This window comes from Rhipicephalus microplus, chromosome 1 (assembly GCF_043290135.1).
Source record: "Rhipicephalus microplus isolate Deutch F79 chromosome 1, USDA_Rmic, whole genome shotgun sequence".
Lineage (NCBI taxonomy): Eukaryota > Metazoa > Arthropoda > Arachnida > Ixodida > Ixodidae > Rhipicephalus > Rhipicephalus microplus.
In genome coordinates, this window is record NC_134700.1 from 207430843 (window position 1) to 207445495 (window position 14653).

Below are 14653 nucleotides of genomic sequence, written 5' to 3' on the forward strand. Positions count from 1 at the left end.
GGAAAAGTGGTTCCCGTCTATAAGTCAGGTAACCCACATCTTCCAGAAAACTATCGACCAATATCTCTCACAAGCATTTCCTGTAAGCTATTCGAACATATTATTTTCTCTCATTTAATGAACTTCCTTGAAACAAATTCCTTTTTTCATCCTTCCCAACACGGCTTCAGGAGAACATTTTCATGCGAAACCCAACTAGTATCTTTCACTAACAATTCTTTGCCAATTCTGACAAAGGTTACGGCACTCATTGCATTTTTCTTGATTTTCATAAGGCGTTCGATACCGTTTCTCATGAACTTCTCCTCGTTAAAATAAATCAATTGAACCTTGACCCTAATGTGCTTGGCTGGATTAAGTCCTTTCTCTCTAACAGGTCGCAATATGTCACTGCTAACAACTCTTCTTTCGATACCTCTGCCGTAACATCAGGGGTGCCGCAGGGCTCTGTGTTAGGTCCATTGTTATTTTTTATTTATATAAACGACCTTCCTAACTGTGTTAAGTTTTCAACCATTAAATTATTTGCTGATGATTGTGTGCTGTATTCCAAAATCACTAACCCAACTGATTCAATCAGACTTCAGAATGACCTAGATAACGTGTCTCTTTGGTGTCGTGACTGGCAGATGAAACTTAATTCAACAAAATGTAAAAGCATGCGTGTATCTCGAAAAACTTCAGCTTCTAACACTTGCATGTATCTTCTTAATGATGCTCCCTTATCCTCAGTGCACTCGTATAAATATCTTGGGCTTAACATTACTAACAATCTATCCTGGCAGAAACACGTCGAATACGTCACTAATAGTGCTAACCGCATGCTCGGATATTTGCGACGAAACTTTTCTTCTGTACCCATGTCAGTGAAACTAAACCTTTACAAAACGTTAGTACGCTCTAAACTGGAACACGCATGCGCCATCTGGGATCCCGGTCAAGTAACCTTAACTCTCACACTAGAAGCCGTTCAAAACCGCGCAGCCCGTTTCATTTTGTACAATTATTCCCGTCATGCCAGCGTCACAGCCATGAAAAAAACTCTGAACCTAACCGACTTATCGTTCCGTCGAAAATACTCTCGCCTTTCTCTTTTTCATAAAATTTATCATTACAATCCATCTTTAAAAAAGAGCCTTCTCTCTTCTCCCTCTTACATTTCACCTCATTTCGATCATTGCTTTAAAGTAGGTGTGCCATTTTGCCGAACAAACCACTACAGTGATTCCTTCATTCCCAGAACAAGCAAAGACTGGAACTGCCTTTCCGCTGCCACCGCATCCCTCATCGACCCTGCAAACTTCAAACTCTCCATTTTGCAGCATTGTAACATTTCGCTTACTTTTTGTTGTATAACCCCCACTCCTTTCTGTAAAGCCTTCGGGCATGGAAAGTATTCAAATAAATAAATAAATAAGACATAGCCACCTTGCCATAGCCGCACCCGTGCGCAATCAGAAACGAAGTGGGCATTGCGTACACTTATGTGGCAAATGCGCACGTGTGGCAAGCCCTACCATTGATGGCGTCAGCTTAGTCGATGATGTGCTGCACAAAACTAGGAACAATAAGCTTCACGCGGCAGAAAATGCTGCATATCGGCGGAGATTCGGCGATTTGTGCGCAATATCATGTACATGCGCACACCAATTGAAGAAAGTCGGATGAGTCGTTCACTTCGTGTCAGAGCTTTCGCGTTCCGCATTGTTTTAAACACTCCATGCAAGAAAGCTGTAATCTACTTCATGACCTGCTGGTATCAGCACTACTCATCATGGGACGTAAATTTGCTACTGCAGCAGTTAGCACATAGTTAAGGGCGGGTTCACGGCAAGTATCGAACGTATTGAGAGCCTGGGCATGCACCGAAATACCTGATAACCATAAAAGTTATTTTGCATGTGGCTATGGTGATTTGACTGCTTAGGGGGAGATGCTACTCGAAGGCACCTTTTTTTTTAATATTCACCCAAGAGCAATCAAACTTTAGCTGTTTATGGAACGTAGTTTGCTGATTTCAAATATATCATTAGTTTTCTTACAAGTTGCATAACTTTCAGCTCTGAGACATGACAAAGTGAAAACCTTAATTCTTTTGCCCCCCCCCCCTCTTTTAATCCCTAAACTTCCGTAATTTTTTACCATTCATAGTTCATAATGTTTCAAATAAAGTGATGAATGCGAATAACTAATTAGGAATCACATACAAAATATGTCCATATTTTACCTACCCTAGTAAAGGTTTACATACAATTTTTCATTATACAATAAAATATCGGAATTTAAACTAGATAATTGTGTTTGTCATACTTTGCATAAGATTTGGGCAAAATTTCATGCAGATTTAAGCACTAGAAGCGCCCAAAAAAAGGAGGGGCGCATTGAAAAAAAAGAGACAAAATTTGTGTTTTGAGAAAAACGATTTTTATAGTTGAAATTGAGTTTTTATTTATAAAAGATGTCATTAAATGCAATGAAATTTGCACACCAAAAAGAACAATCCTTCTTGTAGTAGCCACTGCCACTAAAATACGCCAGCACCATGAGTTTGTCCCTCTCGGCTTTTTCGAGCAGACCCCTTACGGACATTTCACTCCCAGACACGGCCATGAAACGTTTGCCAAACTTCTTCCGCTCCATCTGGCAGAGCCTTGTGCCGACTGCAAGCTAGAAAGAAGTTTGACAGGACTGCGAAATCTAAACTAAGTCTAGTGTCGAGGGACACAATAGTGCCGATGCCATTTTGCGGCCACGTTTGTGCCACATACTGTCGTACATAATGGCAATGTCATCCCCTCTAGGTTCCTTCGACCTCGTAAGATTGGCGCTGACGTCATCCATTGCCGCATCACAAACTTTCCAGCTGGTGTATGTGAATGACTTTTGATGCATTGGCCTTTGCAAGCCAACAACCGCCGCAAATCCAACCAGCTGCTCGTAGCCTACTCCTACAGATCGCACCACCACAACGACTTTCTCACGCAATCAATGGCTTTTTCATTTATAACGGAGATAAATACACAAGAAAAGCATTGTTCAGCTGCACTGCTCGTCCAGACAAGGACCCCGCAAGTAGGCTTCAGAGCATATACAGGCACGCAGCGACCAATGGCGGTCCCCATTCCGTACCACGTGATAAGCCAGTCGCGGCGCTCGAAAAACGCGCAAAAGTGTGCTTCTTTTTATTATTAAAGATGATAGTCTTTCTTGGAGACCTCCGAGAAAAAATTTTTGGTCTGTTTGTCTGTCTGTCCACATTTGTCTGTTTGTCTGCTCTTAACGATACCTCAAACGGTCCACCAAATCTGCAGCACCCACCAATATTGCTCAAGATTCAGCGTTCATACTTGTGTAATTGTCAGTTAAAAAGCAATCATTGCACATATCTGAGATACCATAACAACACATAGATGTTTTGTATGTCTGCCTTTATACTAGAGAAGGCACACACAAATAATTCTAAGGACCGCAGCGTTAAATACGCTGCACTGACAGTGAAATGCGATGCTCAAAAACGCAAGTGTTACCAACGCTTTGCTAAAATGACACGGTGGTGGCACTTGCCCGTCGCTTTGCGTTCTACACCTTATCACTTCCGAGAATGGCACGCATCTTTCTTTGCAGGTGCGCACGCCTTCCTTCATTTTCGAAGATAACTGCCAGATGGTGCTCGTGTCTAACATGCCTCGATGCACTCGTTCGCCTCAGCTGCATGCTCGAGGTACTCTAACGCAGCACCTCCAGAATGCCATTCACCGATTTTCTTGCGCAGAACATCAAATAAATGTTTTGCTCACTCTCTCCAGACACAAGACTATCGTCTTTCGACAACACTTGCAGTGTAACATGCAGATCCGGGGCCAATTTTTTCTTGCGCCACATCACTGAGGGAAACTGTTTTTATTTGAACAGTGAGGCTCGACTCTTCGCCTCATTCGATCGACAATGGCGAGCGGTGGTGCATTATCGACGGCAAGGTGCTCGAAAACTGCACACTTTTGGCCTTTTAACAGGTGCTCTTTAGACGCAAATTTAAAGCATTTCATTTAAGTTTCGACGTGCATTTTCTTTTTTTTCAGAACAGTAAAGGTAGTCAATTTATCAAAACAGGCGAAAATAAATAATCTGTGGTTTTGAAGAAAACTCGTGTTTTTCAACCCGCATATCCCCTTTAGAGGAATAAAACACAGCATGAATCTGTTATTTTCGGACTGCCCAATTTTTCGGACAGTTTCGCGGTCATACGGAGTTCGAGAAATTGGACATTGACATCTGTTGTTGACAAACAACCATATAAATAAATTAGTTGCATAAAACGTCACAAGATATCGATGCCATCGTCCAGCAACCAGGTATTGTGTAAACCCCTTTGCAGAAACTGGAGTTCTGTACAATCTGAAAACCTCTACTGAGGAGCAAATGCACAACTCACGAGGTGTTTCACATGCATCTGGTGGCTCTTGTTTGATGTTGACCATAGGTAACGATGACGTCTTGGAGGCCTCTGATAAAAGTGGGTCACTGGCGGTGCTACTGCTATTGCTGCTTTCCTGTTGAATGTCACTGCACAAAGAACAAGTTTTCAAGAGGAAAAAAAGTGAGCTTTCAGCAGGGAAAGCACTGCCACAGAAACAAAAGACGTTTGCAAACCAACACGAGCACCACATTCGCACACAGACGTATTAAGTATGAGTTATGGCGTAAACGAGCAACATGACAATTCAGGTGAGCAAAACAATGTGGTAATAAGACCTCTAATTTTATTATTCTGTATGCACTTCCTTAGGACTGAATTTGTCCCTCACTAATTGTGTGGCCTTGATGGATGCACAAGCAAAACATGGTACTTATCAAACGTTCACACGTATGTGCTATTCAGAATGCAGTGTTTTCATTGTAAGTGCCTGTATAGCATTTTGGACAAGGATGCACTTGTTAAAAAGAATGAAAATAGTCTAAAAAAATGACTTTCATGAAAAGTTATATTATTTTCTGCTATGATGCCTGACATCTAACTCGTAAATATGCTCTTGCTTTGTGTGTGTCATTGTCCAATGCACTGGGAGTACATTCTTGTACTCAGGCATACTTTTACCTAGTGTTCATAAATGTATCCGGCTGCGTCACCACCTGTGAGTGACATCCTTATCAACACAGGCCAAAGCATGCTGCTGTAGTGCAGTAAAAAGAATGCGGCTACCTATAGACATCAAAGCGTCTGCGTTGCTCGTTCCTGAAAGTGATCGTCCCAGTATACTTCCATAAATTATAAAATAGAGGAAACCAGTTTCTATATTTCCACACCAATCTTGCTGTAAACCTACCTAGCAGGTTTTGGTGATGAGGTCGTTGAAAGTGATGCAGGTGCTTCAGAACGAGGACTGGCAGGCTCTGACCCAGGAAGCGATGCCATGAGGTTCTTTTTTACACTAAGATGGGCACTAGTAGAAGAACCAAAAGGTAAAGTAAGACATGAGAACTGCAAGCAGCAAACAGATGCCCAAAATGAAAAAAAAAAAAAAAAAATTACTTGCAACAAAACGTTACACTCAGGCAGTGACATCTATTTGACTTGCAAAAAGTGTTCTTGCTACTGCAAAATGGTCCAATTTCTAAAATAACACCTAATATTATTCAAGCCAATGTAGTTTTATTATACCAGCTTACTTTTATAAAGATAAAGTGTTCGATTTCACAAGTGTTAGGTGAACTTTGAATGCTAAAAAGTTATGTTGAGGGATTTTGTTTTCCATTCAGCAGAGGATCGCATCACACATAATATTAAAATTGATCACACACGGTCTCTTTCACTATTGAGTGCTATCGCAAAGGCCGACTTGAAGTCCTGCCATAAATTTTAATAAATATGCTTGAAGACACTGCCTCTAGGTGCAACAAGCTAAGGCATTGCCGACATTGTGATATGGATATGTGTTCGGAATCTCATTGAGGCAAAAAGTGGCAGGCTTAGTAAACCACTTCAAATTATGGCGTTCACAGGCTGAAGCCACCATACTCAGACGCTAGGTCAACAACGAGAAGGGAGGGTTCACCTTTCAAATGTCCGTTTTCTCAATATGCTAGGGCGGGGTGAAGTGTTGTGATTCGGCGGCGTTGAGCTGTGTGTAGGTGACAGCAGATTCGATGGTGTTGCACAGCTGTAGGGTTGCGTGGTTGCCGAAGGCTGTGAACTGGCCACACCATCGCTTACCGAGTTACTATGTGCTGTCAAACCTGCACATAAATGACCATTTACAAACGTTCACAATACAATAACAGGAAATCAAGTATGCAGATGCCTTAATGTGTTTCCATCATATTGAGTCACATTAGGGCAAACAAGAACTGCTTTGTGGAACTAGAAACTAAGTTTTTTGTACCATCTCAATTAGTATTTTACCCCACCTCCATGTTAACCAATAAGCCTGCACAGGAACTTCTAGTGAGAATAAATAAATAGAGAAAGAATAGGAAAAGCAGGGAGGTTAACAGAATTGCCCACTGTCTGCTACCCCAGACCGAAAAGGTGTGGGTAGAGGCCGGCAGCAAGAAGAAAAGGAAAAAGAAAGAAAGGAAGAAGAAAATGTTGAGTGATATTCAAGAAACATGCACCAGACAATGAGAGCTGGAGAACAGTACAATGTGGCCATGCCGTTGCATTTGGGACAATGATCATTCTTTAATGCACAGCACTCCCAGACTGAAACTCGAAAATTTAGGGCTAAGTATTGCACGTACACTCAAACCTTGTTATAACGAAGTTGAAGGGGAGCCACAATTATTTCGTTATATGCATTATTTCGTTATATAGATTATAAAAGTTTCTGGCAATATATGCTCAGGTGGGCACACACCTATAAGCATGCAAAGAAGGAAACCGCCTCGCGACCTGATGTACCGCTACGCGACCATGCATGAGACGGAAAATAAACACAGTGGAACCTCATTATTTCAAACCCGCTTAATTCGAACTTCTGGTTAATTTGAACTCACGCTGAGGTCCCGTCAAAGCTATGTGTATTCCATTAGGCAAAAGCGCCCTGTAATTCGAACGCGCAAGCACTCGCAGCAACATGCCCGATCCCGCGGCGGCACCTCCCAACGCTGCGCCCGAAGAAGGAAAAAAAGAAAAGGAAAGAAAGAACTGTGGCGGATTGTTTGCTCTCTCTCAAATGCCGATCTGCGATGCGCCTGTGCCACACTTCTCCCTTTTCCGTCTCTGCATGTAGAGACCTTTCTCCTTTCAAGGTCGCACGCAGAAAGAGAGGGAAAAAAAAAAAAAAAGAAAGCTGTCGCAGAGGGTCCTCCATTTCTCGATGCAGAGGGTAGCAGCGGAGATCCAGTCGTTTCCGTTGTCTTTAAGGTGCGGAGAGAGAAATCGCTTTGCACCCAGCACCGCTTCTCGGTCATGTGGTCCGCTGAGCGCTTCCTCAATCCTCTCCGCTGGCTGTATAAGGAGAACGGCTCTCTCGGCCACGAGTGGTGTGGCTGTAATGTCGACGCGGTAGTTTTAAAAGAGCCGTGCCGAACAAGCGTCAAACTCCGCAGAAAACAATACACTTAACACACTACGGTCGGTTTTTTTTACAGACTCTTTGATAGACTAATTTAGTTCGCTATATTCATTTACCAGTCAATATTTACTTTGTTACAATACTTTGTTACAACGAGGTTTAAAATGCATGGTTCTCAATGGAGCTTTCAAGGGGAATTTCATTTACTTCATTATATCCATTATTTCATTATATCGTGTTACGTTATAACCAGGTTTGAGTGTACTTTCTTTTCAATGTCTACAGCTACAATTTATGTCATATTGGCATAAGTATGACTCTAACGCTTATATTAGAGCCAACACTACCCTCACAGGCCATATTTAGAGCTGCATGATGCGATTATCACAAGGAATCACTCATAGGTGTCATTAGTCTATAAAAAAAAAAAAAGAAATAGAGATGCAGCAACATGCATTATGCATGTGTACATACTAGTGGTTGTGAATCCCGCTTGTTGCGCATGAAGAGCACTGTGGGAAACTAGCTGCTGTTGCTGCTGATGTCGGCCACTCATAGAGTCCACGGCTACCATAAGTGGTGCACGCACTGTCGTGGACCCCATGGGACCAGAACCCATTGTTGATCCCAGAGGTGTGGCTGCGCCTAAGGAAGCTGCTGCTCCCAACGGCTGTTGTAAGCTGCCCAGCGAAGGAGGAACAGTAATAGCAGAAGGCGTCACCTGACTAGTCCCAACAGACGCTGCACTGACAACTTGACCCGCTGCGGTACCTGTGGCACGAGAGACAGACATGGACATCAAGACATCCGTGGCAGTCTGCTCCTGCAGACGTCACAAAGATATATACGCGCATGGGCTCCTTCATGCTTCCAGTATCCAGTGCACTAAACTTTGGTCATGACAGCAAGCAGCAGACTGGTATCACTGGTTGCAGAAATGCACCACTGTACCCTTCCAGCAAGACTACAGTAGTACAGAGGTGAACTTAGACATGCAGCACCTTCAATGTAATGAATACTCTATGTTTCGTGACATTAAAGTATGAAATACTTTATTTACTTGTATAATGTCTGTATTGTCACGTTTTGTCACACAAAAGTTGAAGAACAAACTCTTCATTTCGGTAAACTTGTGCAAAGCATAACGAATAAAATTCACAGTACAACTATAGTGGCAGGCACAGCCATCAGTCATGGAAAATCTAATTTATGGCAATAATACGACGATGTTATATGCGAGCCTTATACTTTCCAGCGTAACCCCTGGTGCTCAAGCAAGCTACAGGATGTGCTACTATACAATTCACAAACGCAATCTGCGAGAACATCCAAGAAAATTTCTATATGTCAAGATATCACTCATGCACACCAGTAACACTGCAGTACCGCCTTTAGCCAGCAAAACCTGGGCATGTCCCTTTCTTCAAAATTGGTGTGTGCCAGGCAGCAGCGATAACACTAAAAGACATATGCACAGAAAAGCTTGAATTCTTTACCCATGGTGGGCACCACAGCTGATGACAAGGGAGTGGCACCCACGGGGCTGGCAGCCCCGATGGGAGAGGCTGAACCCAGGGTGGTGGTGACTCCGAGTGCAGATGAAGCACCCAGCGACAAGGCACCTAGGTGTGTTGCCGTCGGCTGCTGCGGCTGTGACAGTTGAGCCTGCTGCTGTTGCTGCTGCTGCAACGGCTGTGGCGGATGCACTACAGTAGTCGCTGACGAAGGTATGCTGCCGCCACTCACCAGGTGCGGCCCTGTGCAAGTATCCAGATAAACATATATAAAGACAGACATAGGCAACGATAATCAACTTTTTGTTCTTTCATCAATGTTGCCTGCAATAGGGATAACGTAGGTCAGGGACAAAGGTAGGAGAAGAATATAGCAAGTGAGAAAATGTGTTCATTATACATACAGCCAACACAAATAAGAATGCGGAAGTGTGGTCTACTAACCTTTAGTGTAACAGTAGTCTATCATACTCATAAGTATATGCAGATGGGCTCAGGTCAGTCCCAGATTCTTAAAAGAAGACTACTAATGCTCGTATCCGTACCACGCTTTATTATGTACACCATAGTGTACAACTATTCCTCTTTTTTCTTTTGCATATTCAGTTTTTTTGTGTTGTAGTATGTAGTACATTTTGTCCACAAGTTTCTATTAGACCTCTAGCGGGAAAATGAAAGCATGTTCGCTCCTCACCTTTCTTTCCCAGATCTGTTTTTTGTATTGCTATATCATAACAATATAAAGTACATTAAGCCGTCACTGCATTGAAAAATCTGCAGATGCAACAAGCTCGGACACATAAAGCAATCTTCGTTTAGCAAAACACTGAACATACTCACCAAAAAATTGTCTCCATTAGCACATTAAATGATAAAATGAAGCCAGCAAGCTAAATGTCAAAGATTTCTGCACTGATGACATGATGTCGTTTAGCACTTTGAAGCAACGTATACAGACTAAGAGAAATGCCATACTCGAGGATGCTGGATTGATTTTTGTCGTCTTGAGTTATTCAAAAGAGTACCGACATAAATTCTAGAAACTTTCATGTTGCTGCTCTACATAAAAGCACCTAAGAAGACTACAGTGGTGCCTCAGAATGCATTGACGTATTTTGATTACAGCTACATTGAAAAAAAAACTACCTTTGGTTTCAATATCAACTAGACGGTGACGTGTCAACACAGTCTGACGTAGGTGCAAGTCATGAGAGGACTGCAACCCTTCACATACTAGAAGCAGCAGCGTCATCATTTGCAGTCAGTTGAATATGGTGCGCGTGAACAATGATGAGTAAGTTCTTGTACAGCGACATAAACAGCAATTTCAGCTGCATGCAAGATACAGTGAAATGGTTCGTAGGCCAGGTTGAACAGGCAACACGGGACACAAAGTGTGGACAAAGAAAAGAATTTCACACACAACACAGCCAGACAGCCGATTAACACACATCACAACACAGACACTAAAAACACGATTCATGTGTTCAAGCAGCATGTTGAAGTTCTATCACAGATATTGAGTCACCAAACCTGGCACATGAGGAGTACATACAATGCTAATGGTTATCCCCGTCACTCTCAGTACATTGTCATTGCCATGGAAGCCTGTTCATGCCTGAAGGATGCTAGTGATATGGTGACCGTATTTACTCGCATGATAGGCGCACTCTTATTTGCAGAAAATGCCGCTTCAAGTCTGGGTGCTATTGTATGGGGTAAAATTTCTGAATGACCTTCTTCATAGGCTACACTAGCTCAAAACGTGTTGAGCATGCAGTCACCCGTGTCCGAGAATTGAGGCTTGTGATGTGATGTGCATACAAGCATTCAAATTTCCAAAAATTAACATCAAAAGACCTGCATTGCCAACAAAGTGATCGAGAAATAAAAAGAAAAGAAAGCACCATTGCAGAAATTCACAGATTACGTTTCAGGCCACCTAGATTATGTGCAATATCACAAATGAAATTTTGTGCGCTGAACGGTACTGATCGTTCAATTTCACAGGCTCGCAGCCGTTATTCAAGACACTGCAGTCGAATCGCGAACCACCGTTAGAGTGTTACACAAGCCAGCCATGCCCCCTTTCCTTCAAGCAGGGCCACCACAAAGAGTTGCGTTGATTCTGTAACTTTGATTGCTCGCGATCGCCCCCAAAAAGCAACCAACACTGACTAGGCCTAGCCTGCAATTTGACATGTTGTGGCGGGACATTTGTAAAAGAAAACATGACGATTGGGTTTAGAAAAGATAGCACTCATGCACAGTTCCAAAAGCAGCACGCTTTACAGATGTTTAGGCTCGTGGCCAGGAAATCAACGGCGACAAAAGCAGACACATTGGCAACAAAGACGAAGGCTTACGTCGAAAAGACGGAAACCTTTCAAATTTGCGGAAGGGATAGCAAACGAAATAATGACGACGCTTTTCCCGGCAGGAAACTCAAAGCGCACTTGATGAGGACGCAATTGCCTGCTCCATGCAGAGCACGCGCAGCCGGCAAACAGCCGGAGCCAAACCAGCACCGGTAACTCCGACGCTCAAGCATCCGCCCTTCTTCCTCACTTGGCGAGCCTGTGCTGCTGGCACACCACTGCCGCAGTCTTTTTTTCTTTTTCTTGCTCCCATTAACATGATGGGGCGTCAAACTACTCACAGGCAAATATGGTACAGAAATACTGATCACAGCCAATTAAATTTGGGGTGCACCTATTATGCACGAAAATGAAAAAAATCTCATTTCTCCCGACCAAACTGTGGAATCACCTAATATGCGAGTAAATTCGGTTGTTCATGATCACACAGGCAGCCAAGCTGACGGCTGAGCAAACCACTAGGGTGGCTGGGGCTCTTTATCCCTATAGACTCCACCTACGACTTCAGGTGCGCTGCTCAGTGGACCAAGTCGCCATTGGTTCACCCTTTGAACATGGCTGTGATGCATGCATGGATGGCAGCAAGCAAAAACGGTAGCCACAAAAGCTAGTCAAGGGTCAACTTAAGAATGCAAGGACGAGAGCCAGAACAGAGCGCTAGCTGCCATGGTCACTTTCAGAACCTCTCTTCACCAGTTTCCCAGCCTTCTTCCTGTGTCTGCTTTCTTTTTTACTTGCGCTCTTCACATGCGGCCATTAGCACAGGCACATTGTCTTGAGTTGTCCCCTATCCACCACACCAGACTTCACAAAGTGAGCAGACTTTAATCGCGACTGTGCTGACACGTCATGATAATGTCAATTGCAGATGGCTTGCAGATGCTGGGCAATGAGAGCTTTATAATCAAACTCAAATATTTTACACGTCTTTCCTGGCATTGGTGAACGCACAGCGTTAATGCTGAATGCCAAGGAAACGAAAACTGTCTGTTTTGCGATGTTTCAAAATCGTGTTAGTACTGCTCTAATGCAAACACAATGTTCACCACAGGTACTTCTTTTTCTTATGCATTTCCCATGCTCATTAAAAACCAGCAGAAATGTCTGGGAGTCAAACCCTCATCATCAGCAGCAAAATATCACAGCCAACAGGCCCTTAAACCAGAAAATCACAAAAATCAAATTCCACTGCCCCCTATGCAATGAAATGCTGTCATTGAGGTTCATGTTAATATGCCAATGAATAACTAAACAAGCAAAATAAACAACAAATCAGCGAAAAGCTTACTTCACTGCTATGTAATTTGGGAGGACGTGTGCATCTTTCGTGGAATGGAGATAGCCGGCACACTTCCTCTCTGCTTCAGCTGCAATCGTTGGCAGCCTTAGCACATTTTCGCTCACACTTAGAACAGACGACATGCGGGGTGCTATTATCAATTTGGACTCTACACAGAACCACACAATGATGGCAAAAATGCTCCCGGAGTGTCCATATTTTTCCTATTGCAATAAAACAGAAAGAGAAAAGACTACACAATCACCGTTCACCCCTGAACTGTGGCATGTCGAGATGAGTACAGTAGCACATTCGTGCAGTGAGCATCACACTGCATATCTTGGTATCATACCTATGACAACAATGCCAGTATCTGCCCATTTATTGCAAGGGATTATTTAGCTGAGGCCACCACGGCGGCCACATCAACTACATTAATGGCCCTCACATCAACTACATTAACTGGCACTAGAGGAGTCTGTATGCTTGCTGCTGCAACTGCTCCCGAAAATTGACTTTGCCACAACAAAAAATGTTACTTTACTACAACATATTGTAGTGAAGCATATTAAGACTGCAAAGGGCCACTCTCACTGGACAGAGTACGTAATTACAAAATCACTGAACAAGGATTGTCACTGGAGCCAGCATTTCAAAAAGCGGACTTGTTTTTACCAAGAAAGTACCGAGACAGCAGGCACCAAGACAGCTAAGAAATGTACTGGCCTCGATAGCCATTTAAAATGTGGCTGCAGCAATTTGAGAGCGTGGGACAATAAAAAGACACGTATACTCTTATATTTTTACACTGCGTACCTGCTTTATCCGGCAACTTGGGGTTTTCTAGGGGCCCTCAGATTATTTATTTATTTATTTAGAATTAGGCTGTGTTTATCTTACCCAGAAAAACCATGACAATGCACGATGCAAAGTACAATGGCAAATGATATTGTAAATTGTGTTTTCCTTATCTGGCAAAGCACTGTAGTTAATACTGCTGTTAGTTTACCACAAAAATAGTGACACTGTTTTCTAGTGTTCTCACGATAATTCAAGAACTAAACACAAGCTTTCTTGTTCGTAATAATATAAAATGTATGGCGGAAGTATGCAAGACCAAAAAAAAATCTTTGAAACAAGCTGTTCCTGGCAAGAACATAGCACACTAGAAAGTCTGCTTTAATGAAGCCAATACATCGATATGTTTATTTGTTCTGCTATGCACACTATTGACGCTTGTATTTCCACAAGACAAAGACGGCTTTTTATCACAACATAAACGAACAAGTTTTGTAAAGTTTCTTAACGATTTTACCATTAACAGCTGCCGAATGGCAAAGAATGACGCTTAATGACAAACAGAAATGCTGGTCCTGCTTTATATTGCATCATTAACTTGAAGATGCATTGCAGACACTGTCCCTGAAAGTTGTCAGCACAAGTATTTGTTTTATTTTACCAGCAGGACATACACAAGTTTGGACTTGCCGTGAGCGCACTCTCTGCTCCGCAGTCCGTGTACACCATGGTTTCACGTGCGTCAGGCCATGGCCTCTGGAAATGGCGGTGCAGCAGAAATAATCGTTTGTCACTGACAACCACACTTCCATCACCAATGTGAGAGATGCACTGTCATGTGCCTTCAGGCATTTCTCAAGCCAGTTGTTGAGGCTTGTGGCTGAGAGAAACATCACTTTTTTTTCCTCCACAATCCCTCCTCTTCTCTGTACATACTGCCACAAGCATCCTGTGTCACACGGACATTTTGCTTCAGGTAGAAAGGAAAGCTGCTTTGAAGAGCAAACTACAGATGGTACTCCTCTCCACACAGCTGTCACACTAAGCACTCTTACTACATAGGTTTCTTTCGCCGTACGCAGACAAATGCTACAATTCGATGGCTCACGAGAGTGGCTCGCTTTCTCTGGCTGGGCTTGGTAGCTGCCTCATAACATTGCAAACTGCTCA

The 14653-nt window shown here is 43.0% G+C and overlaps 1 protein-coding gene across 6 annotated transcripts in view; it reads right to left on the minus strand.

Moving 5' to 3' along the window:
* Nucleotides 1–14653, minus strand: part of LOC119159758 (uncharacterized) — a 91889-nt gene that overhangs the window by 23638 nt on the left and 53598 nt on the right. For all 6 annotated transcript variants that reach the window (XM_075891102.1, XM_075891094.1, XM_075891088.1 and 3 more), the window contains 5 exons: nucleotides 9011–9271; nucleotides 7989–8285; nucleotides 6054–6234; nucleotides 5325–5441; nucleotides 4433–4563 (listed from right to left, as the gene is read on the minus strand). In XM_075891102.1, the coding sequence (XP_075747217.1) occupies nucleotides 4433–4563; nucleotides 5325–5441; nucleotides 6054–6234; nucleotides 7989–8285; nucleotides 9011–9271 (987 nt within the window). The remainder of the gene's footprint in view (nucleotides 1–4432; nucleotides 4564–5324; nucleotides 5442–6053; nucleotides 6235–7988; nucleotides 8286–9010; nucleotides 9272–14653) is intronic.